The 25,065-nt window shown below is 35.8% G+C and overlaps 1 protein-coding gene across 3 annotated transcripts in view; it reads left to right on the top strand.

The window, feature by feature from the left end:
* LOC139695416 (bumetanide-sensitive sodium-(potassium)-chloride cotransporter-like) overlaps positions 1-21,662 on the top strand; it is a 315,500-nt gene extending 293,838 nt beyond the window's left edge. For 2 of the 3 annotated variants that reach the window (XM_071594163.1, XM_071594165.1), the window contains exons 12-20: positions 482-723; positions 3,031-3,293; positions 8,099-8,146; positions 11,753-11,999; positions 12,614-12,723; positions 14,208-14,322; positions 14,414-14,574; positions 16,811-16,919; positions 20,596-21,662. In XM_071594163.1, the coding sequence (XP_071450264.1) occupies positions 482-723; positions 3,031-3,293; positions 8,099-8,146; positions 11,753-11,999; positions 12,614-12,723; positions 14,208-14,322; positions 14,414-14,574; positions 16,811-16,919; positions 20,596-20,731 (1,431 nt within the window). In that variant the 3' untranslated portion in view covers positions 20,732-21,662. The remainder of the gene's footprint in view (positions 1-481; positions 724-3,030; positions 3,294-8,098; positions 8,147-11,752; positions 12,000-12,613; positions 12,724-14,207; positions 14,323-14,413; positions 14,575-16,810; positions 16,920-20,595) is intronic. The other variant, XM_071594164.1, reaches the window with a different exon arrangement.
* Positions 21,663-25,065: the final 3,403 nt, after the last annotated feature.

Raw genomic sequence — 25,065 nt, 5'->3', positions numbered from 1 at the left:
AGTGATACCTGAAACCATTTCTTAAAATTTTAATATTATATATATTTAAATTACCTCCTATAAATGGAGCAAAACAGACGCAGACTGTTACATGTATGTATTAATGGTCATATAGTAGTACTTTTCCACTTGTTAAAAATTGTTTTTATTGACAAAGCAGCCAGGTTTTGATGGAGCAAATCATCTTCATGTCAGGTCATAAATATGTTCCAGTTCCATCATATCATGCCTAAAAATGCATAATGTACACTTATTTGTATGATCAAGCTTCATTTATTGGAATTTTGAAGTACTATTGATGTCTGCAGATTTAGACTGTCTTATCAATTGTTTTGTGTCTTAAAACTTTTCTTTACCCTAATTATTCATTCTTTCAAATGCCCTCATTTCTCTCCTGCAATATCTTCTACCACGTTTGGATAGGTAATCACTCTATTCTGAAGCAGAAATATTGATTGACATTTCCCTTTCTTGATTTCAGGGACCAGTTCCTCAACGTGTGCACAATTCGCTAGCATATAAAGGGCAGAGTTGGCTTCGGGCGCACAGGGTCAAGGGTTTCTATAACCATGTGGATGAGGTCAATTTTGAAGATGGTGCCAAAGCACTTCTGCAAGCCTCTGGCATTGGAAAACTCCGTCCAAATATCCTCCTCATGGGATTCAAGGCTGATTGGAGGGAGTGCCCCAGGACTGATTTGATTATGTACTTCAATGTGATGCAGTAAGTTTCAGAAGCAAAATGATAATACATACATAATTCATATGACAGTTCAAAGAATGATAAAATCAGGAAAATAAATCACATGGCAGGGTGGAAAAATCTTTAATTGCTTATTTATAATAAGTCTGTTTCATATGCTAGAAATGAACTCAATGTGTATGTGGAAAGAGTTGTACATCGTTTCGTCTCCTAACTTTAAGGCTGGAGATGGCTTCTCATAATCTCACATCTAGTATAATATATTATACAAACATCTTCTAATATATCTGATTATCAATCTCAAACCATAATGAGTAATTAATTGTTCTCATTTTATTTTTAAGCCACATTAACTGAGTTTCTGGTCAATGGCTTCACTTCCTCAAGTATCTTATGATTACATTTCCTGTCATCAAAAGAATTATGATGGCAGTGATTTAAGTGTCATCAAATCCTTATCAATAATTTGCTTTCTTTTGGAATATGGAAAATGAATGTTTTGTTTTTCATTCCAAATATCTCACTCTTATATTTAAAAATAATTTATGCAAATATTATAGTGTGCTTGGCTAAGATAAGGATTAAAAAATAAATATATATATATATACATACATACGAGGGTCATCCGGAAAGTAGTACCCGTTCGTGAATTAAAGACACAAAAGTAAATATTAACAAACATAAAAAATTTTATTTGAAAGAGGATACTTTAAACTACTTCTCAACATAATCTCCAAGCAAATTAAGGTATTTGTCATAACGTGTGACAAGTTTCTGTATTCCTGCTGCATAGTCCTTCGCCGCCAGCTCATTGAGATACGCGAGGGACCCATCTTGCACAAATTTTTGCATAATGCAGATGGTGTTTAACAATTTCATGAACAATTGTTCGAGAAACATTGGGAAAATGCTCACAGATGTCATCAATTGTGACGCGCCGATCGTTCCTCACGAATTCGTCAACTGAGCTCACCAGTTGGTCTGTAATGACAGACGGTCTCCCCGAACGCTCATCGTCGTGTGTGTTCCCCCTCCCCATGTTGAAGTTGCGACACCACCGCCGAACAGACGACTCGTCCATTACATTGTCTCCATACACCTCCTTTAATTGGCGATGAATATCACATGGGCGAACGTTTCTTGCATTGAGGAATTTAATCACTGCCCTCACTTCACAACTGGCGGCGTTCTCAATTTTTTTAAACATTGTAAACAATCACAGAAACAACACAGGCAATGCTAGCGTCACGCAACTTGGCTCAGAGAAGGCAGACAAGCCACTGAAGCTATCTGACCTCGTCCAGCGGCTACTCGCGTCGTCAGCACTTCATGCGGCACGAACGGGTACTACTTTCCGGATGACCCTCGTGTGTGTGTGTGTGTGTGTGTGTATATATATATATATATACACGAGGGTCATCCGGAAAGTAGTACCCGTTCGTGCCGCATGAAGTGCTGACGACGCGAGTAGCCGCTGGACGAGGTCAGATAGCTTCAGTGGCTTGTCTGCCTTCTCTGAGCCAAGTTGCGTGACGCTAGCATTGCCTGTGTTGTTTCTGTGATTGTTTACAATGTTTAAAAAAATTGAGAACGCCGCCAGTTGTGAAGTGAGGGCAGTGATTAAATTCCTCAATGCAAGAAACGTTCGCCCATGTGATATTCATCGCCAATTAAAGGAGGTGTATGGAGACAATGTAATGGACGAGTCGTCTGTTCGGCGGTGGTGTCGCAACTTCAACATGGGGAGGGGGAACACACACGACGATGAGCGTTCGGGGAGACCGTCTGTCATTACAGACCAACTGGTGAGCTCAGTTGACGAATTCGTGAGGAACGATCGGCGCGTCACAATTGATGACATCTGTGAGCATTTTCCCAATGTTTCTCGAACAATTGTTCATGAAATTGTTAAACACCATCTGCATTATGCAAAAATTTGTGCAAGATGGGTCCCTCGCGTATCTCAATGAGCTGGCGGCGAAGGACTATGCAGCAGGAATACAGAAACTTGTCACACGTTATGACAAATGCCTTAATTTGCTTGGAGATTATGTTGAGAAGTAGTTTAAAGTATCCTCTTTCAAATAAAATTTTTTATGTTTGTTAATATTTACTTTTGTGTCTTTATTTCACGAACGGGTACTACTTTCCGGATGACCCTCGTATGTATATATATATATATATATATATATATATATGTATGTATGTATGTATGTATATGTATGGGAAATAGAAGAATGTATTCCTATACAATAGCATCAAAATGGAAGATCATATCCATTAACATATTCAGAATATTGTGAAAGTTTCCCTATTTTGAATTTTCAGCAAGGCTTTAGATTTGCACATGGCTGTGGCAATACTCCGCCTCCGTGAGGGCTTGGACTACTCCAACGAGCTGTTGGGAGCTGCCGTTGGGAAGGAAGAACCAAATGGTACTGGAGTAATGGCAAATGGAGGCAAAGGGGGTCTCGGTGTCAATGGAGCTGGAGGAGAGGGTGGCTTGGATGTGGATAAGAGCTATTTAGACACCAGAACAGGGTCACAGTGTTCATTACCTAGGAATCAATCATTTTCTCAAATGTCCCAAGGTAAGATATCAGAACTCTAATCTCTAGTTTGATTTTCTTTAGTAAGCAGATATGTTTGAAAGGCCTTGCTATTTTTCAAATACCAAGTTTACAAATATGAATTCCAGTTTGTTTTTTTCAATTCAGAAGAATGATACAAAGACCATTATTCAAAGTATGCTCCCATGCTAGTTAGGCATTTTTCCCATCTTTAGGGCGATATGTGGATACCACACTAGTAAAAATCTTTCCCTTTTGCCAAGAACCATTCATCGAGCCATTTTTTCACATCTTCATATGAATCATAGTGCTGCTGAGTGAGTGTGTGACCCATCGATATAAACAAGTGGTAATCAAAAGGAGCCATGTCTGGTGAGTAACCCACATGGGGTAGAACTTCCCAGCTTAGTCCTTCCAACATGTTGCGAACCAGTTTTGCCATATGTGATGGAGCATTGTCATGAAGAAAAATGACGTTGTGTTACCTCTTTTGATTCTGGTCTTTTTCAAGCAGCAAACGGTTCAAATCAAACAATTATTGGTAGTAGTCAGTATTAACCATTTCACCAGGTTTTAACAGCTTATAATAGACCAAACCCTTCTGGTCCCACCAAACACAGTCTTTCTGCCCCAGCAATTTGGTCTTGCGGTTAATATGGATAGTGCGCTTGGGTCTACCCATGATTTTTTCCACTTGGAATTCTCAAAATAAATCCACTTTTCATCCCCAGTAATGATACAATGCAAAAAGGACTTCCTTTAGTATTATGTGAGCAAAATTTCACATGTGTTTTATAGAGGCAGATGGATGGAGAGGTGCACCTCTCCATCTGCCTGTAGTTCAACTCTTGTGGTACCCATCTGCCAGTCTCCTGAGTATTTTCCATCTCTCTCTTATGCAATTAAAAACAGCTTGTTGACTACTGCTCAATTGCTCTGCGAGTTGTTTTTGTGTTTGTGAATGATTTTTGTCCAACAATGCTAGCAATTCCACAGCTTCGTACCTCTTTGGTGATTTTCCGTGTTCCTTGTCTGCAAAATCAAAGTCACCACTTTTGGAAAAACGAAACGATTGTTCACACATATCTTGAGATGGAGCGTGTTCACCATAAGCTGCTCAAAGTAATCAGTACAATTCAGCAGTAGTTTTCTTTAAATGAAAGTAAAAAATTAATGCTGTCCTAATGCTTTGTTTGGTATAAATTTTGACATATTTAACACAGCAACACAACACAATGCAAACACTTTTTTAATGTATCACACGTGCACATTTGATTCTTGTTGATGGCACAACAAAATGGTATAAGTGTCGAATCTTTATACCAGAAACTGCATGGGTAAACCTTCTGTTGTCTGAAATTTGCATTTCATACTGGTATACCTGGTATGTACTAAATGAGGTTTCATTGAATTAATGAAGTTGTATTTTAACATTTGAAATGACTGAATGAAAAAAATGTTTGAGGAAACTGTGTTAGTTAAGTTTATCTGAAGGATAATTAGAGATTGGTATAATAAATAAGGTATCTTGTACGGAACTACAAAGGAGCTTTATGGTAGAATTGTTGAATTTGCTTTCTTTATGGCTGTGTGTCTGGATGGAAACTCAGATCTTTTTCATTCAGATCCCAAGCAAGTTTGATAGTTCTTATTTGTTAAACAAACTGTGTACCCATTGTAACCGCTAGTGTTCATGCAAATTTAAGAACATATTTAATAATACTAGTATTTATTCATTGTTTATCAATGTTTACATGAAGAATAAGATTATTCAAAACAATACAGATATATGTGTATATGTGGACAATGCATAAAATATACAATATTCACAGCAATATATGATTATTAAGAAATACACTGATAGATTAATATGAATTTTACCAGTAGGAATTTGTACAAGTTCAGTTTCAAGGATGTGCTACTGCTAGCATGACTTTGGAAGTTTATTTGAAAGTCGCTTACCCATCTATTTTGGTCTTGGAGGTATTTTTCAGATTGATTGGAAAGAGGAACAACTCATTTTTCCTTTGTTTTGAGTAATTATGGATAGCCCAATTTTTAGGGAATGTGTTAATATCTTCCCATATTTGTACTATTGTGCACATAATAAATATACATGGTAGGGACATAAGTTTGAGAGGTACAAATGAAGGTCTGAGCAGAGGAATCCTAGAAAGGCATACTCTAAGTGAATTTTGGATAAAATTCACCAAAATATATAGAAATTGGTGCATCTTGATTAGGAGTTTGCTTTAAACATATGAACATAAGTCAGAGAGTACTCAGTCTATTTGCTAAATGGTAGACATCCCTGAAATATTCATATCTGAAAATAAATTATTAATTGTGTGCCAGGTGGCTTTGCTGAAGTTACTGTCATTGCATTTCCAATGGTTTTTTAATTTGTCCTGGACAAACACCTTTAAAGTTTTGATTATTATTATTATTTTATCATCATTATATTGTTTTAATGGACTGTGTTGCTGTGCACATTACTCCCGAGTTCTTTGAGACATTGCATGCATTATAATTCATCAGATGTTTTTCCATTAAAAGCTCTTAGAATTTCACTATAGAGTAGACATTGCAATAGCTTGACTGGCTAAAGAACTTGATTAGAAATGGAAAGATCCTGATTTGAAACAGGTAAAGCAGCATTCTCAAAGAAGTAGGAGTTAACGGTTTGCACCTGAAGTAAAGATATGAAGATAAGACTAGTGAAAACCTAGATATAGAGCATAGTTTTGTATGGTTCAGAAACTTTATCGTTGAGGCAGGAGGGAAAGTGTAGATTAGAGGCTTTTGAGATGTGGGTGGGGAGAAAATAAAATGGACAGAATTTCATTTGTGCATACTTTTGGAGTATGCGACCAATATTGGTTGGAAAGAGAAGGCAAAGGAGGGGGATCTGGTCATCAGTGTTGCACATTTTCAAGGACTAATGTCAGGGAGTCACAAAAGGGGTAAATGGTGTGGTTGGGGTGGGGAATGGAGAGTGAGGGGAGGGAACACTTAATATTTCATTTCATATGCACATGGTGTGTAAGTTGGCAATTTCAGAAAACAGGAGGGTTATTCATGGGAAGGAAAACAGTGGGGAGTGGGAGGGAAGTGCTTGGTCATTGGTCAGTATTGTATTGTCCTTGAGGTGCTGAGCTATCTTAGTGTTTTATGGGAATCATCTTCATTCATCAGGTGTGGAATATCTGGACTGAAATTTCTTTGATAGTCCCCCTCCATAAGATGTTTACTGAAGAAAGAGTGTTTGTGTTTCCTTGACTCAAGTAATCTCTTGGGTCAAGGAAACACAAACAATGTTTGTTTGTTATTGTGGCCATACTCCTTCCTGCTCTTCCAACGTACTTTACTTAACCGTCCTCACACTTAAGTGAATAAATATCATTTTTTGGGACTTGGGAATTTTATTTTAAACAATTGTTTTTAGTTTCCCTAAAGTTGTTGGAATATAATATGTGGTTATGTGCCTCTTGCTCTTAGGTTTCTTTTATATTGAATGTGCATTAACTCCTAAACATGGGAGCCTACACCACTCATTAGATTTTTGTTTTGACATAAGTGAAGAATTCCATGGAATTGCTAAATTCAAGAGTTTTTTGCTTGGTATATTCTCTACTCATATTGTGTGGTAGAACTTCTGGTTAAAATAAATTTAATCACTTCCAATTCTTTACTGTAAAATTCTTTGGGAAAAGAGATTTTCATTAATATATTGATCATCATTTGAGAGGCAGGAGAATTCTTCTAGGATTGGGGATGCCAGGATTTGGATGGGTAATGCCTTATTTGGATGTGTACAGGAGTGCATCAGAAAGTAAAGTTTGAAATCTCATTTCCAGCAGCTTTTATACTTGATTCAGCATACGATGGAAACACATTTACCATAAAACTCAAATTTCATTTATGAAACATAGACATAGTATTGACAGATAAAATGTTGACAACAATGGTTTTGTAAACTCAGTTCTACTAAAGATCTCTTTGGTATTTTCTTTCTTGGCTCCAAGATTTTGTCAAGTGGTAACTCTTTTACCTGTACCTAAGTGATGCAATATTTCTACCTACAAGAAAGCTAGTAGGCATTTGGTGAAGTACATTTGGAAGAATAGTTATTGATTTAGAAGCCATAGCCATGAGTGTCATAGCTAATTACAAAATGACTAGAAATTTTAGTCACCTGTTGCCATTCATATTTTATGAATGAAAAAAAACTTGTGAATGCATTTTCACTGGTGAGTACATTATCTGTATCTAATGCAGGAATTATTGCGACTAGGAGGGAATTAAATAAGTTGTCCTATTTTATTCTGTGTAAACACTCATAAATGTAGACATTTTACAAAGTTAGTATTTGATAAAAGCAGGATTTTTCTCTTAGTGCTTCTCTGTGTTTAACTTCTGTAATGTAAATGTTTACTCATTTGAGACATGAAGGGCTCAATCATCACTATTCAGATAAATTGGTTTCATTGAATTTTTCATCTGAATATGACTTATATATTGTTTCAATTGGTGTTCTGTGGGAGAAACTTGAATTTCACTAGTGTGATGGAAGTGTTCCTTTATCAACTTTATTTGGGCTAAGTAATATTAATCATTTTTTCTTGCATAAAGTATGTTTTATCTTAAAAGGAATATCTAATGAGTATGATAAGTTTTCATCATAAACACACAATGTTTCTCTCTATCTTAATCAATGCAAAGTCATGTATATCCTTTCCACTATATCTTACCATCAAGTGAATGAATTTAAGTGATATTTGAGTGTTTGATTATCTTTCTCTTTTCTTTCTATCCAACCCACAAAGAATTGTACAAATTTCTCAGTATAGGATTACGTCAAATAACAACTAGGGGTGAGTCTTGTATTTTACTGTACTTTGTGCCTGAATATTTCCTTCCCTATAAAGTTGCATGACAAATACGTAGATTTATAGGCCATTCCTATTTGATAATTGTTTTTTTGTTTATATACATATTTCCTTGATTTGTTAGTGCTAATTCTACCCTATGTTCTGTCAACTATGCACATCTGTTATTGATCTGGTAGAAATCTAAAGGGGAAATAAATTTCTGCATGTCTATATAGTAGGGTTTGGGTCTTGATACACATAATGTGCACTTAATTTTCACTCCCTACATATAACTGTTTGCATAACTGTCTTTGAAAGGGCTGAGGATAACCTATTGATATTATATTTGTACCTCGATGAAAGCAAGTTATAATTTTTTTAGAAATTGGATAAGTTTAAATAAAAGCTTAAGGAGCGTGTATAAATGTGGAGTATTTACAGAAATAAATATTCCATATTAGTGAGTCTTCTTCCTCTTCTTTTGAAACAGGCATTGAGTGGAATAATTTCTTTAAAATTGTTACAACTGAATACCAAGGAAAAATGGTATGCTCCAAGGCCTAAGGATGGTATTTTATAGCAATACTATGTATTCTTGTTGGGTGGAACCACAGTTCTTTACATCTGTATAAATATGTATATTTTATCTCTGATAAACGTAGATGTTCTATGGTACCAGTATGGAGAGAGAGGATGGTGAAGTAAAATCAGGACATAAAGCCTAATAAAGATCACTGTGCACTTATTAATGAGTTCATATGAGTTTTAGGTAAATTAAGCAAGCCTCCTTAGAGTACTTGTGTAATGTAATGATATTCCTGATCCTTACAGTACAGCTTACTTTAAATATATGTACCATCCATGAAAACTTTGTGAACCTTACCATGTTTTCATAATTAATTTCCTCTCCTAGTAGTTTGGATGTTGGGGACATATTTTAATTCGGTCTGAAACATTTCATGCCAATTCAACTGTATCCATTAAGCAAGAAGTGGAAATATATCCATTTTTAAAATTTGCATTCAAGTAGAATAATATTTGTGAGAATAATTTCTAATGATCAATTCCTGAATTAATGAAATGTACTTGGAAGTTGATGGGGTTTCATTTACAAATAATTTTGTTTCTTTCACTCTCAAAGGAAGAGTTTACGATTGAATTGAGAAAAATCCTGTGAATAAGAGTACAAAATTGCACTGTCAAAATACTGCATAGATTAATATCGCTCAGGGGTGTAAACTTCTACTAAGTATTGGAAATCCACTAGAAAAAAAAACCATTTAAACCCGTAAGAATTTGAAAAAGTAGCTCTTGTAGATTTGAATAGAAAGTAGGCTGGGTTTTATAATTGGTGCTTGTGTGGCCGCAGAAGACATGTATTTTTGTTCAAACTAGTTCAAACTTTTGTTCAAGATAAGTATTTTTGTTCAAACCGCAGTCATATTATTTTTCTTGTTGTCTCTTTGCATTTACAGGCAAATGAAAGAGAATTATGAAAAAATATAAGTACATATGTATATCCTTTTAATTTTTATAGACACATAACTATGTGAAATATAATGACACATATGACATTTGCATTGCCTATGAAAAGACATTAAATGCATATGAAATGAATAATTTCATAATACACCCAGTGCATACTGTGTCCTTGTCGACTATTGAAAAGTAAGATAATTTGGGGAAATTGAAAATACTTATAAATTTTAAATAATGCAATCCGCGAATAGGTGTGATCAATGCAGGAGGCTAAAGGGATATATTTGTCATTTAAACTTTAACTTCAATAATTTCCCTCACTTAGGCAACCAGAATAAATCATTTTTCCTAATGGGCACTTTGACAATCTCATTAAAATAGCTTATGGTAGTGACAGATTTTCTAAAGACACAAGTTGAGGTGCCAGAGCGTTGAGAGGGTTAGTACCACTTAATATTGAGCTATTTTGCATGATACATATTTTTTGTCACTGTGTAACTAACCAGCATTCTATGTGAGATATCTGATGAGTCATTGAGGTGATAGCAAATTTCTCTGTTATACGGTATTTCTGTTTGGTGATAGTTGTTTGTTGGAGTTATGTAATTACGCGTTGAAAATTCAGTAGACCTTTTTGTGATGATTTTATTATAATTAAAGCTACTTCTCTTGTTCGATTTATTTAAAGTATGCCCATAAAATCGCCACTAACAACCATTAATTTAGATATTGGAAAGATGAAGTGTGTTTGTGGGATTTTTCTGGGCTAGTTAAATTCAAGATTTCTTGATAACATTTCCCCAGAAGAAAACTTCTTAAAAAGTCATTTACTTTATAAGTGATTATGCTTACTTGCTTTTGATTTGCTTCATAAATATATTGAAATATTCATTTATTCATAAATAGTTTAAATTAAGTACCGAATATAAAACCGAAAAAAAAAATATAAATATAAAAAATGTTTCGAGGATTGGATCAAGCGCTGGCATAAGTGTGTTGCAGTCGATGGGGATTACTTTGAAGGGGACAATATAGATTTAGATGAATAAACTTGTATTTTTAATTTTCTGAATAAATTCCGGGAAATTTTTGATCAAGGTAGTATTCCCCATATAATATCATTTTTCATTTCATAGTGAATTTGTTGAGCATACGTTTGGATACACAGTAAATATTGATTAGTGTTGAAAGACTTGGACAAAATTCCTTGTGCCTGTATTATTTTCTCGTCGAATTGTATTTTTAAATATAGGCCATTGTTTGATAATCTTTTGTGTAAAATGTTCTCTACTAGTTTCACTGTCCGCAATGCCATGTAAATCCATTTGCCGGTATTTAGGTACCTATGTACTAAAGTGGGCAATTTCCTTTTAGGTTTTCCTTTTCAAGCTAAATTGCCATTTTTATCAACAGACTAAATAGCTTAGTAAAAATAAAGTCAATTTGTTGTTCCATATTAATTACTATTAGTTTCTGAATGTATTACTTTTATGAGGTCAAGTTATGGAAAGAAAATATCCTTTTTCCAAAGTGATTTTTGTCCAAATTAAATTCTCCCTATCTCCCAGCAGTGATCTTCTTTGAGAATTATTTCTCGAATTTGAAAAATCACAGCTACAGCTACTCTCCTAAGAAATCATACTTTGATGAAATGTAGCCATATCTGAGTATGTACTGATCATTAAGAATTGATATTGCAAGAGTCATTATTCAGTCATAAAATCCTAGCAGAGTTGTATCAGGCAAATGATTAATTCTTGAAGATTTTCTCTATTTCATTAGCTGCCCTGAATTTGAACCAGAGCTAAAGCTTAAATGTTAATGGATTTTGTCTATAGAAGTGTTAAAATTATAAATAATCACCCCCATAATTATTCATATTAGAATATTCATTGTGTAAAGCAGTCACTTGTGCATGCATGTGATAATCCCTGTGTAATTGTGAGTATAAAGTTAGAACATGTTCTCTTTACCAAGCATAATACTGTGCATAACTAAAACTAAAGTTATCTGAAGTGTATAAAGCAAAATATATAATGAAAATAATTAAGTACTGAATTATGCTTGTGTAAAATGAACCAAACTGGTGAATATTGTTGTATATCACACGCGTTGCTTCTATTTTTACAGCTAGCAGCATGAGTGATGTGTCATCTCCAGGAACACCTCGACTTGAAAGACACAAGGAAATTGAAGATGAGTCACCTAGCAACAATGCTGAAGATGGCAAAGGACAAAGGAATGAAAGCAGGACATGTGACGTGGAGGAAGGTAGAGCTGAGACGGATCGCGAAGATATTACTGAAGTATTTAAGAACAGTTTAAGGGGAAAGAAGGAAAGAAAGGAAGAAAGGATGCCAAGGACAGACCATTTAAAGTAAGCATTGTAATCCTTTGAAAGATAATAGAATATTCAATGCAAGGAACATCTGAGAAGAATTATCCATAGTAACATAAGCCCTATATTCCCAAGTCATTGGAAGTCCTCATTGAAGGAAATTTCAATCTTTTTTGAGTTATTTCACACAGAACAGAAGCAAAGTGATGGTTAAGAGTCTAGTGTTTTTCATAGACCCTCAATTTTGCCAAACTAATCTGACATGAATTGGTTTTCATGTGCAGCTTAGAATACCTAGATTACACTGGTAAGTTACACAGATACATTCGATAAGTTTGTAAAAATGTTTTACTCAGTCTTTATTTCCTCTTTGTAACTCTTCAGAATTACAGTAACCATTGCTTCATGGAACCTATTATGAACTTACAATTAGAATAGAGTGAATTGTGCTACAAAGGTGGATGTTTGCATTTTAAATCAACTCAAGATTTACATTTTGAATTAACTCCAAGCTTCTCATATTTCATTTTATTCATTGGTGATTACTCACCACTGGAGTTGATTTCCTGCTTCATTACTTTGGGCAATTGTTGCATTTTTGCATCAGCATTGGAAAGAATTGAAATAGTTTTTGACTTCTCTTTGTATTGCAGGGGACCAGGAGGAGCAGACTTGCCAAAAGAGTTACTCCATCGCATCACCCAGTTTCAGAGGAGGCAAAGAAAGGGCACAATAGATGTCTGGTGGCTCTATGATGATGGAGGTAAGCATTTGTTTGCTAAGTAATGTGAATGTCTCCTTGAGGTAGCCATTCTATTTAAGAGGTGGAACTGTTGTGGTAAAGCAATTAAAGCTGCAATATACAGTGGACATAAACCTAACAAATCTATAAATAATTGAGTCAACATGTAATAATCACGTTATTCTGAAGAATAACTTCATCATCGTGTATTACTCTGACGCGGCTCTGCAAATGAATGTGAATGCTTGGTAGCTGTGATCTAGAATTCATTTTCCATGCTGGACCTCATCCTTTGTTCAGGAGCCAAATAAAGGTATGATCAGAGTAATGACTCATCTTTCCAGATACCTTCCAAGAAGGCCTGATTGAGAGATAGCGAACAAACCTGAAGCTTTGACTTAGCTTCGATTGATTCCAAGGATAGAAATTGTGCACAGTTTATATGTTGTTTGTGCATGTTGTAATACCATAGATAATCCATCTTGTAGTCAGGGGTGGATCTAAGAGGGGGCCTTATGGAATATTTTGATCAATAATAAATCTCCCTGTCAGCAATTCTCTCCATCATGTGAAAGCTTTTTTACCTAAAGCATTTCTTCTTTGTATGTGCCTTAGCTATGAAATCTAAGTTTAATACGTAACTCAGCTTTCCTCTTTCTCCAAAACTACATAATATTTTTTTGAGGAAGAATGCGCCTAAATTAAACATTATATGTAATAGGAGTTCAGAAACAAGATGATAGAGTTATGAGATGAAAATTCTTACCTATCTTGGAAGTATTTTGGATCAAAATGGTCAAAGTAATAGGGGCGTAATAAGAAGAATTACTTCAGGCAAGGAAGCTTTCACAAGGAGGGAAATGATGACAGAGACGTTATATAGGAACGCTAGTGAAAGGTTTGAATGTCAAGCCATAGTGTCATATGATTAAATCCAAATTTTTAATATGTTTAATGTGTTATGTTAGCATCGGGCAAATATGGATATATGTTGTATCCTCAACCAAATCCTAATTTTCAAAGTCTGAATCCTTAAACTCATTTCTTATTCTTGCATCCTAGTATGTTGATGTAGGTAAGATTTAAAAAAATCACCCTCTCATTCGTGCAAATCACAGCCCTCAGATTTAACTCTATGTCATATATTAATATATAGTAATGCATCAAATTGTCAGCTTTGGCTATTAGATCAAAACTTTATGGCTTAGAAAAATAAAAATACTGTGTTAATTGCATAGGTGAGTTCCCTGGCCTATTGTCACCACATATGCAGAATATGGTGAAGTTTTCATATTCCTCTCTTGAAGTTGCTCATTTGAACAGGTGTATAAGCAACTTCAGGAGTGGAATGTGAATGCTGGTGATTTGTGATGAAAAAATGTGCCCCCAAATGATTTTAAATTGCAAGGAGCATAAGCCTTGGCACTGCGTAAACCTGCAGGCTTAGTTTTCCACTAGTCATTTTCTGGTACTTCATTTCTACAGGCATGCATTTATTTTCCCAGGTCTCACCCTTCTCCTGCCTTACATAATCAGCACAAGAAGGAATTGGTCAAGCTGTAAGTTGAGGGTATTCGCTCTTGCCAACAAGAAGGATGAATTAGATTTTGAGCAGAGAAGGTTAGTATCTTATTAATGATGTTTCCTGAAATTATGGATATATTTTATTCCCTATATAGTTGTCTACTAATGTAATCACTGTCTCTTACAGTATGGCAAGTTTGTTGGCCAAATTTCGCATTGACTACTCTGTCCTTAAAGTCATTCCTGATATAACAAAGAAGCCAAAGGAGGAAACTAAAACTTTCTTTGATGGCCTCATCAGTGATTTTGTTCAAGATAGCAATAATGATGATGACGAGGAGAATTCAGGTAAATTATTAAATTTATTTCATTTCAAGAGCCATTTTGAATTACCTATTTCTCAATATTCCTGAATATTGGATGAACTTATTTTTAGCTCTTTGTCTCATGAATAATTTAAATATAATGAAGTAATATTGCTAGTAATTTATCACTATCAAATAAGTGTTGGTAAATTTGAGCTAACTCTATTTATCAAATTGCTGAATTGAATAGCAAGTTTCATAGTAATTGCATAGCAGTTGCTCGCTGTCTATAAAACTGGCAAAGTAAGCTTTAGAAAAAAATTCTGTCCTTTTACAAGTCAGCCAAAATGTTAAGTCGTAATGCAGTTATGATAAAATTAAATTACCGCTAATTCCATGGGTATAAATTTATTAAAAGTTATTTTTTATTTATCATCAAATAAGTGTTGGTAAATTTGAGCTTAATTTCTCTGCCATCTAGCTGGCTTTATATAGCAGGTAAGGACATTATTATTAAAGCTAAGTAAAATGACTTTTCATGTTGTGAGATTGAAGAGTTTGTTATTATCATATATACTGGCCCATAAGACACACTTTTTTGTCTTAAATCAGCCTGCATCTTATGAGTCGAGGGTACACTGGTATAATTTTGGCCTATAAGCACAAGCTGATTCGCTTGAAAAATATTCAATATCAAGAATTTTTTCCTGAATGGAGCACGGAAAAAGTTGCCTTTATTATAAATTTCAATAATGTATTTGTTTTGAGTCAGCTGTAAGCTACAGAGTTTTAATATTTCATTGAAAGTGCTTGCTGAAAAAGTTCGATGATAAATCGCTAATGTGTATAATGTAGTGCATTTCATTTCATCTGGCATGGTGTTGCTGAACTTTAAATTTTATCTGCATTGGACGAATGAGAATGCTCTCACCCCTTTGTTAATGCATACCCACAATGTATCTCTCCCAATAAACTCAGTCTGCAGACATTCCACTATAAGTGGAATAAGTGTGTCACAAAGGCATACTTGTAGAAAATGGTAACTTTTAGTACAAATTTTGATGATACAGATATAGTACCAGAAACTAAGCATCATGTAGAAATTTTCAGTGATGGTTACCTCATGGGATCTTAAGAGAGATGATTGCCAATTATTATTGTATTTGAACTTGAATTTGTGAATTGTACTTCAGAACACGGAAACAAGGCAACTAAAAGGCATTGTGGCTCAGTGATGATGAATTTCTGGGATTCTATGCTGAATTCTTTCTTTTTATTAAATGGTAACGTCAAAATACTTTTTTTTCTGTCTGATCAAAGTATTTTTCATAAATTCTAACCTGAAAAATCACAGTGCATCTAATGCCCTCTGAATCTTATGGGCCAGGGAATACAGTAATTTTTTTGGAGGCCAATCTGGGTTTTTAGATAACCTGGACAATGATGAGACCAAAAAAGAAACTTTACACTTCCGCAATAAGTTTCTTTTTTACCCTCATCATGAAGGAATTCCACAAAGTTAAACCTGAAACTGTTATCTTTAACCAGGACAAGTCTCAGTTTTCTTAAAAGTTTTTCATTTTGATCACAACATTAAAAGTTGTTAATATTTAATGTTTAACTTTAAACATTTTTGTGCTCTCCATACTTTCCAATTCTCGTTTCCCTTCATTAATAATCCCTGGGAATGCCATAGTCTCTTTCAATGCAAGCAAATATGTAGGTTTACCATGCAACCAATAAGTCATTAGCTGTCAGCAAACTACATTATTTTAATCGGTATCATTTTATAAATATGAATCCATAGCAGTGATCCTATGTCAATATTCATCCTTGGCCAATCATTAGTTTTTTCCTGGTTTTATGATTGGTTTACATTTCTGACAGCATGTTCTTCTAGTCACTTGATGATAGTTCTGTTCTGGTAAGACTATAATTCCACCCTTATAAAATTGGCTGAAAAATAGAAAAAATTGTGCTTTCCATTGCTTAAAAAAACTCAAATTCATCTCTTCAACATGCAGCCATTAGCACGGATAATCGTGAGTTTACTGTGTATGTTGAAAGGGTTGCTGTATACAATGTGGGTGCCTTGTATATCAGTTTTCAACACTTTTTTTGACTCAGTTTCATGTATCATATATTATTCTGTATAATTTATTGGTCTAAAAACATTTTTTATGGGTTTGATGAACATAAAGAGGCTAGGAAATCTACTATTCAAATAGTGGAAAATTATCTGTAATAGTTATGCTTCACTTGTTTCCTTTTACCCGCAGCAACCATCACTGAAGCAGAGTTGCTAGCCATGAAAGACAAGACGAATCGCCATCTACGCTTAAGGGAGCTGTTGATAGAAAATTCAATGGAGGCCAATTTGGTGGTCATGTGAGTATACATAGAGTATATAAAGTAATTCAGAATATGCTTGTCCTTTGTGAAGTTGAATAAAGGTTAATGAGGTTAATAAACATTTCATTAGCTCACTGTGAAAATGTCATTAGCAACATCATGGGTTATCAATTTGAGGATTGTTTGGTAGCACTCGACAGTTAACATATCCTGCTCATTTAACAATCTCTTCATTCCCTTGTACTTATCTTCTTGTGCCATATTTGTCCAGTACTTGTTATAATATCATAGTTCACCTTGGCCCCCCTCTGTAATCCTTCAACTATATTCATTTTTCTGTATATTATGATCTTCTGGAACTTTTGTGCCTCAAGTCATATCCAATCTATTTCCCTCTTTTTCTTGTAAGTTTCCTCCAAAAGCTACACTCCTCATCAACTCTTCGAAGTGCTTCTTCATTTGTCACTATGTCTGTTCAATTTGCTTTCATCAGTCTTCTGTGTTGTCACATTTCCATCAATTTCAATACTGCTGTGATTCTTAACAAGCTGTATATAAGCTTACCTATAATAATAATAATAATTTTTATTTGTCCAGAGACTGCATTATACAAAAAAAATTGTACACATAGTATAGGATACGTCAATATATACAATAATACACAATGTAAATACATATGCCTATTCTAAGTTTCATGTTCCATGAAATTCCTAATAGAATAGAACAAATTCCTTTGAAGAAAAGCTCTCAATTTTCTTTTAAATAGATAAATGTTTGTGCTGGATTTCAGGTCCTCGTTTAGCTTATTAAACATAAGGAGACCCATAGATTTAGGGCCTAGTGCGGTGGTTCTAGTTCTTACGTAAGTTCGGTGCAGATCATTTTTAGACCTGGTCCCATAGTGGTGAATACCACAATTTGTGTTATACATTGAAAGGTTTACAAAGGTGTACACCAGTAATACATAGATATAAATACATGGCAAAGGTAGAATGTTCTATTTATGGAATAATGGACGACAAGGAGCATTATGCTCTGCTTTGACAATTAGCCGTACGGCTCGCTTTTGAATTTTAAATATTGTGTCTGCAAGCGGAGAAGAACCCCAGAAAAGGATACTATATACTATACAGGAGTAGATATTTGCATAATATATTGACATGAGGACATCCATTTTTACGGTAAACCTGATGCTTCTAATAAGGAAGCAAATGGTATTCAGTTTTTTGCCCAGGTGACATATATGCTCCCACCAGGACAACCGCCCGTCTAGAACTATTCCTAGGAATTTTGCATGGGGCGCTTGGGCCCTATGAAACATAAATCACACTGGCATGTTTTTAGATCAGACATTGAGCTGGAAATTGTAATTTTTAAGTTAGTTAAATTAGGATGTCTTGTTGTTTTGTCCTAAGGCGTAATAATGAAAAATTAAAGATGATTAATAACCATTATCAATTGCTTAAGTTAGATGTAAGCAAATGGTATCTTATTCGATGATAAATTGGAGTAGGACATTGGTGTATTGAATGGTTGATGTTCATTCGTTCCTTAAAGACATGTTTGAGACATGTATGGTACACATCATTGCTTGCAAATATTCCAGACAGACACAAATGCAAATGAATTTGGATTTTGGATACAAATGATAGTCACTAATAAAAAAGAAAACAATAAACACCAGCAGTTCCAATGTACATAAGAATAAAATTATTTGTCAACAGAGAGAGACATGAATTCATCCACAGTATAGAATTGATGTTCACCCAGGAATTGATTAAATTTAAATGGCTACACATTTTCTATTTCCCTTAGTTTTCTAGGTAATTCTTTCAGGAATTTGACACCATTATAACAAGTATTCTTTCAAGTAGTTCTTAGCAAACATAGCTGAGTTGTGAGTAGTTATCCTCGAGTCATTATACCATCTTCTGCTATGCCTATGTACATCAGCATTGGCTATCAAATTTAAAATGGCTTTGTTTTGCTGTACAACAATAATAGCATTGAAAATACTCTTGCAGGGATAATTTTAAATTTTAAAGTTTTTGCTCTTGGAATGTTACCTAGGATTCTGACTGGTAGTAGTAGTTTTAGGGGAGGTGACCGACAACTCAGGCAATTTGCACCATTAAGGATGGACAGGAAAGGATGAAGGGTAGGGAGAAACCCGGCATCGGTATCAGCCGACTCTTAAGGAAAGGCACCAAGGGGTCTGTAGTTTTTAGTCCCATCCGATGGGTGTTGTACTAAATTTAAAGTGCTCTCCAAAAAGCACCTCTAGTAGGGATACCATTGAAAAATGTCTTCTCCAAGAGTCGAACTTCGGCTCTCGCCGTGGGAAGTCAGTACGTTAGCCACTGCACCATCTCGATCCCCTGGATTCTGACTGCCAAGTTTTGCAGCCTAAGGAGGTGCATGAAATGATATGAGTACCCCCACAGCATTTTTATATTTCAGTCGGCGATGAATGAATGCATAATAAACTAAGGTAGCTATATCATTGTCAACCAGGTGTTAAATTTTCCTCAGTAGTTTAGAGCCTATACCAACTTTCGAGCTTATTTTACCGACATGAGTTTCTCAGGATAGTCTCATGGATATGCATCCCCAAGAATTTTGTCCCAGCAGAAGACCTAAGGTAAGGACCTATTAATCCTTAAAAGTGGGGAGACAATAATTTTTCTTTGATAGGGATGAAAGTGGATAAATAGGAGTATTGAATAAAGTATTTTGAAGTGGAAATTGTAGTATTGTGTAGTGAAAATAATAGTATTGAATTACGTAGTTTTCCCACTGTTCATGAATACCAAATTATCTTCTGTCCATTAATTCATATGATCAATGTTACTTTGAATTACTGCATGGTTTAGGTTTTTTAAGAGGTTAAGTAAGTTGTATCATTTGCATATATATAGTATGACCCATTAATAAAATGATTTGGGAGGTTGTTTATGTATAGAAGGAAAAGTAGGGGACCCAGAATAGGTCCTTGAGGGAAACTTCTCTTAACCCTCAAGGGATGAGGGATTGCAAATTATTTTGATTCAGCTGAGTATAATTTAACAATTTGTCATCTTCCTGTCAGAAAAGATTTTATCCATTGGTTGGCTTCTGATCAAGCAGTGGAATTTAGTTGGGAAGGCTGAGTGTTTGTGGCTCCATTGAAAGCATCATTAGGATTGATGAATGAAATGAACAAACGCAATGAAATTGTTGTTTGATGAGAATAAGTTATGCTGTAAATTGTTAATAAACAATATTTTCCAAAAGCATTGGTGAGGAATATCTCATGGAAAGGATGCTTACTTATTCATATAATTCACCTTTAAATGAGTCAATTTGTCAACAAACATTAGGCTCAGTTGGCACGAAACTCAGGTAACTGGGGGTCAAGCTAAGAGCAATTTTGTGTTCAGGTTGCTGTAGTTTGTACACTTTTTAAGAACTTAATAGCTTCAGTAGACTCTGCATTGCTTTTAAGTGGGTACTTTTTAGCAATTAGGAAATTATATATTTATAATGACTTAGGCTAATAATGAGGAATACCATATTAGGTGCCAGCAAGTTCTCTTAAGTCATGCTGACTGATAAAAGAAAAGCTTGCATAAATATTTTTGCCATTTAAATATTTATTTAATCAATTTTGTACTGTCACCTGCACGAAAATATGTGATTATATATCAACTATTGATTTTTGTCTTTTTTTCAGGACTCTGCCGATGCCCCGTAAAGGTGTTGTGTCAGCTCCCTTGTACATGGCCTGGTTAGAAGCGCTGACTCAAGACATGCCTCCCTTCCTTCTTGTGAGGGGAAATCAGACATCAGTGCTGACATTTTATTCATAAGAGCAGAAGAAAAGTAGCAGTGTATGGTTGGAATTAATATAAATACAGCAGGTCTGTTAATTGATCTGTAAAGTGGCCAAAAAAAAATAACTGATCTGGATCATCATTCTAGCCAAGCAGATGCAAGCATTCAGATTTAATGTCCCAAGGAAAAAAAGAAACATTCAGATATTTTGGCAATTTGCTCAGTGATCTTTAAAGGTTTCAAATAATTTATTTTCATATTGTCCCATTTTGCACCAGTTACTTACATGCTTGATTGAGGAGGATCCCTATATTTTCGTCAATAGGGAGAGTTCACGTTCAAGCCAACGAGCTCCAGTGAAGGTGTGTCTGTTTCAAAGACATTGATTGTCGCTGATGTTAGTGACAAATGGTACTTGAGCCTCCAGTGATAAACAAACTGTTTCCTTAAGAGGAAAATGTACAGGTTGTGGCCATGTGTTTTCCTGTGTGAATGTGCAACATATCAAGTTTGCACCAACTCCTTAACGGTGATGGGGTTTTTTCTATTTTAAAGGGCATTTATAAATAATTATTCATTTAATGCGTTACATTAATATTTGCTACTTTTTAGTTTGAGTGACATTATAGATGAAAATCCAGTTCCTATGGAAACGTGCACACTGTGTGAGTATTATGGAGATCATCACTCATCAGCTCTTTTAATTTATTTTATTTTGTCATTTTTTTTTTAATTTTTAAATGCTACATTTTGGGAATGTATAACCTATTTATTGAATTTATTTAATCAATCGATATGGTTTCACTATTAAATGGTGATTTATTTTTGAATGGGTTAATTTGTAGCACTAATATGCAAAATGCATGTAGATTTATCCACTATTGAGTTTTAAAAATAATGCCCATTATGTAGTAAAGCAAGATCCTACTATGTGAAGATGGAAAAATATATTTTTGATGGATAGTATCTTTAATTTATTTTTTCCTAAAAGCTTCCTGTTTGGAATCCAGTTTGTGTACAGTTCTGATATATTCATGAAAAACCTTGAAGTTTTCAGGTATATTGATTTGGTATGGAGTACTGTGAAAAGTAAGGGAATTGAAGAAAAATCCATGAAAAAATTTGTTGTAGATTTTTAACCTTGATCAACTTTGATGGAATGTGCCATAAAATATTGGTAAAAACAGATGTTTTGATGCCAAATTCCATCAAAGAAACAGAAATTTCACCTTTTTTTTTTAAGGTAATCTACCGCTTAAGGTAGGTTTTTGGATGGACACAACTACCCAACAAACATTTCATTACTCCCAACAAAACGCAAAATCCATCATCCTATTCTATATCAGGTCCCTCTTCATCTCTGAGTACTTTCTTCCTCCCTTCATCCCATCCAACATCCCTATCCTGTTCCTTCCCTTTCCTCTTTTGCCCAACATTCTACCCTCTATCACAGTCTTCAACATCCCACTGCCGGTCAACACCCCCTTCATCCACTTTTCCTGCCTCCATAGGGTTGCTCCCAACAAACCCCTCTCTTCGCCCACCATACCAAGTACTTCCTCATTTGTTTTCTTCTCGGTCCATTTCACTTTCTCTATTCTTCTCCACACCCACATTTCAAAAGCCTCCAGTCTACGTCTATCTTCCTGCTTCAATGACCATGTTTCCGCACCGTACATAGCTACGCTCCATATCAAAGTTTTTACGAGTCTTTTCTTAACATCCTTACTCAAAGTCCCTGTCATCAACTCCCTCCTCCTTGTGAAAGCCTCTTTGCCTAGCGCAATTCTTCTCCTTACGTCCCTACTACTTTGACCGTGTTGGTCCAAAACACTACCGAGATACGTAAACTGTTCTACCTGCTCTAGATTTTGCCCTCCTATTTTAATGTTAAGCTTGGCCTTTTTCTTTCTAGAAAATCGCATAACCTTTGTTTTACTAATGTTGATTCTCATCCCATACCTGTCGCACTGAATTTCCAATTCACTCAGCAATGCTTGCAGCCCCTTGGCTGACTGACAAACTAAAGCTTGGTCATCAGCAAACCTAACTGATTTTACGAATTCCCCGCCCACTTTAATTCCTACCTCCAGTTCTTCCCATGCCTCCTTAATCATTTCCTCTGCATACAGGTTGAACAGCAACGGTGATAATGGGCAACCCTGCCTTACACCCCTTCCTAACACTGCCCATCCTGACTCCCCGTTTCCCACCCGCACCTGAGCAGTCTGAGACATGTACAGGTTGCGGATTAGCCTCCTTTCCCTCCAATCTATTCCTATTTTCTGCAATATACTCATTAGTTTTTCCCAATTCACTCTATCAAACGCTTTTTCGAAATCTACGAAACAGGCAAATACCTCCTGATTATGTTCTATATTCCTCTCGATTAATAATCTCATTACTGCAATGGCATCACGCGTACCTCTCCCCTTCCTAAACCCAAACTGATCATCCACTAAGTAATCATTTGCCCTACTCTCTATCCTTTTGTTTATGATCCTGAGAACAACTTTAGCTGCGTGGGATATCAAACTAATTGTCCTATAGTCCTCACATGACGTGGCCTTTACCTTTTTCGGAATAGGAACTAAAACTGATCTCACAAAGTCTTCCGGCCAGATTCCCTCCTCATAAATACTACGGATCAGCCCATATAGCCTCTTCCTCCCACATTTTCCTAAGCATTTTAAAAGTTCCACGGGAATGTTATCTACCCCCACGGCCTTATTTAGTTTCATCTCCCTTAATGCCCTTTCTATCTCATTGTCTAGTATGCCTGGACCTAAGCTGTCTTCCTCTACGTCATTTTCTTTTTCAATGTCTGACTTTGTTGGTCTGAGTTCTTTACTATACAGTTCTTCTATATACTCCTTCCATCTCTCTTGGATCTTTCCTGCGTCAACTATTACCTTACCCGCCTTATCTCTAACTGTTAGCATAGCTCTTCCTTTCTTACTTCCCGATAACGATTTAACTTTGCTGTACAGCGCACCGATTTCACCCTTCCTCTGCAGACTTTCCATATCCTGGCACTGCGTCTTCCACCATGCTTCCTTTGCTTTATTTGTTGCCCGCCTCAATTTATTGTTCAATTCTTTGTACTTCATTTTGCCTAATTCTGTATTTACATTCTTCCATTTTCGCCGCTCATCCATCTTTGTAATCATCTCATCCGTGATCCATGGTTTCCTAGTCCTTTTAGCGTTAACGGTTCCAATAGTGTCTTTTGCGGCTTTAGACAACCCTTTCTTGATCATTTCCCATTTTTCTTCGATAGTCTTAAGCCCTTTACCATCCTCCATGATTTTCTCTACCGCCTGGTTTGTATTCCTTCCTTTTCAACCCATTTAATGCTTCTACATTTCATAACAACTAAATTGTGGTCTGAGTCCGCATCCGCTCCCGGGAAGCTGTGGGAATTTATCACACTGTTCCTAAACCTGTGTCTAACCAGGATATAATCTAGCTGATACCTTCCTGAGTCACCCGGCATTTTCCATGTATACCTGCGTCTTTTGTGGTGTCTAAACCAAGTGTTGGTGATGACTAACCCCTGTGTCCTGCAGAACTCAACTGCTTTCTCCCCGCGGTCATTCCTCGTGCCTAAACCGTAGTCCCCAACCTCATCACCATCTCTTCCTTCGCCTACCGTCGCATTCCAATCCCCCATCACTATCAAATGTTTCCCTGCAGGAACACACGCGATCATGTCCTCTAACTGATCGTATATCCTATCGATCTCTTCTTCCTTATGGTTGCTTGGTGGCATGTATACCTGAATAATAACTAAGTTCGTCGGTTCTGCTTTTATCTCTACTAGTAGTATTCTATCCGTTACCTGCTCTATGTTGACTACGCTTCTTCCTACTTCTTAATTTAATACTATGGCAACCCCTCGTTGGCTCTCGTCCCCACCGCTGTATATTATTCTATACTTATCACTCCAGTAATCCCCGCTATCTTTCCATCTCACCTCGCATAGACCTAAAATATCTATATTTCCCCTTTCCATCTCTCGCTTAACATTCTCCAATTTCCCTGTCCTCATCATTGTCCTAACATCCCACGTTCCTATTCTAACTAATTTGGTATTCTTCTCCTGCGTCTTCTGTCCTGCTGCTGCTGGTTTTCCCTTGCAAGGGTTTCGTGGGATGACGACCACGGAAGCCTTGCCTCCCCCGCTGCCGGGCACGACACACGGCCGATTGGGCCAAGCCCCGTGGTTGCCAGGACTCAAAATATCTCTATTGTCCATCATATTTTTCTTGGGAATGATAATTGAGGTGGTTTCCCGTTGCCTTCCTCAATAGTGTTTTTAACGTGACACCATCACTTACTGGCCGCCCCACTGGGGTCAGATGCCATT

This window comes from Hetaerina americana, unplaced genomic scaffold (genome assembly GCF_022747635.1).
Source record: "Hetaerina americana unplaced genomic scaffold, ioHetAmer1.1.p SCAF_6, whole genome shotgun sequence".
Lineage (NCBI taxonomy): Eukaryota > Metazoa > Arthropoda > Insecta > Odonata > Calopterygidae > Hetaerina > Hetaerina americana.
This window is presented reverse-complemented; position numbering and strand designations above follow the sequence as displayed.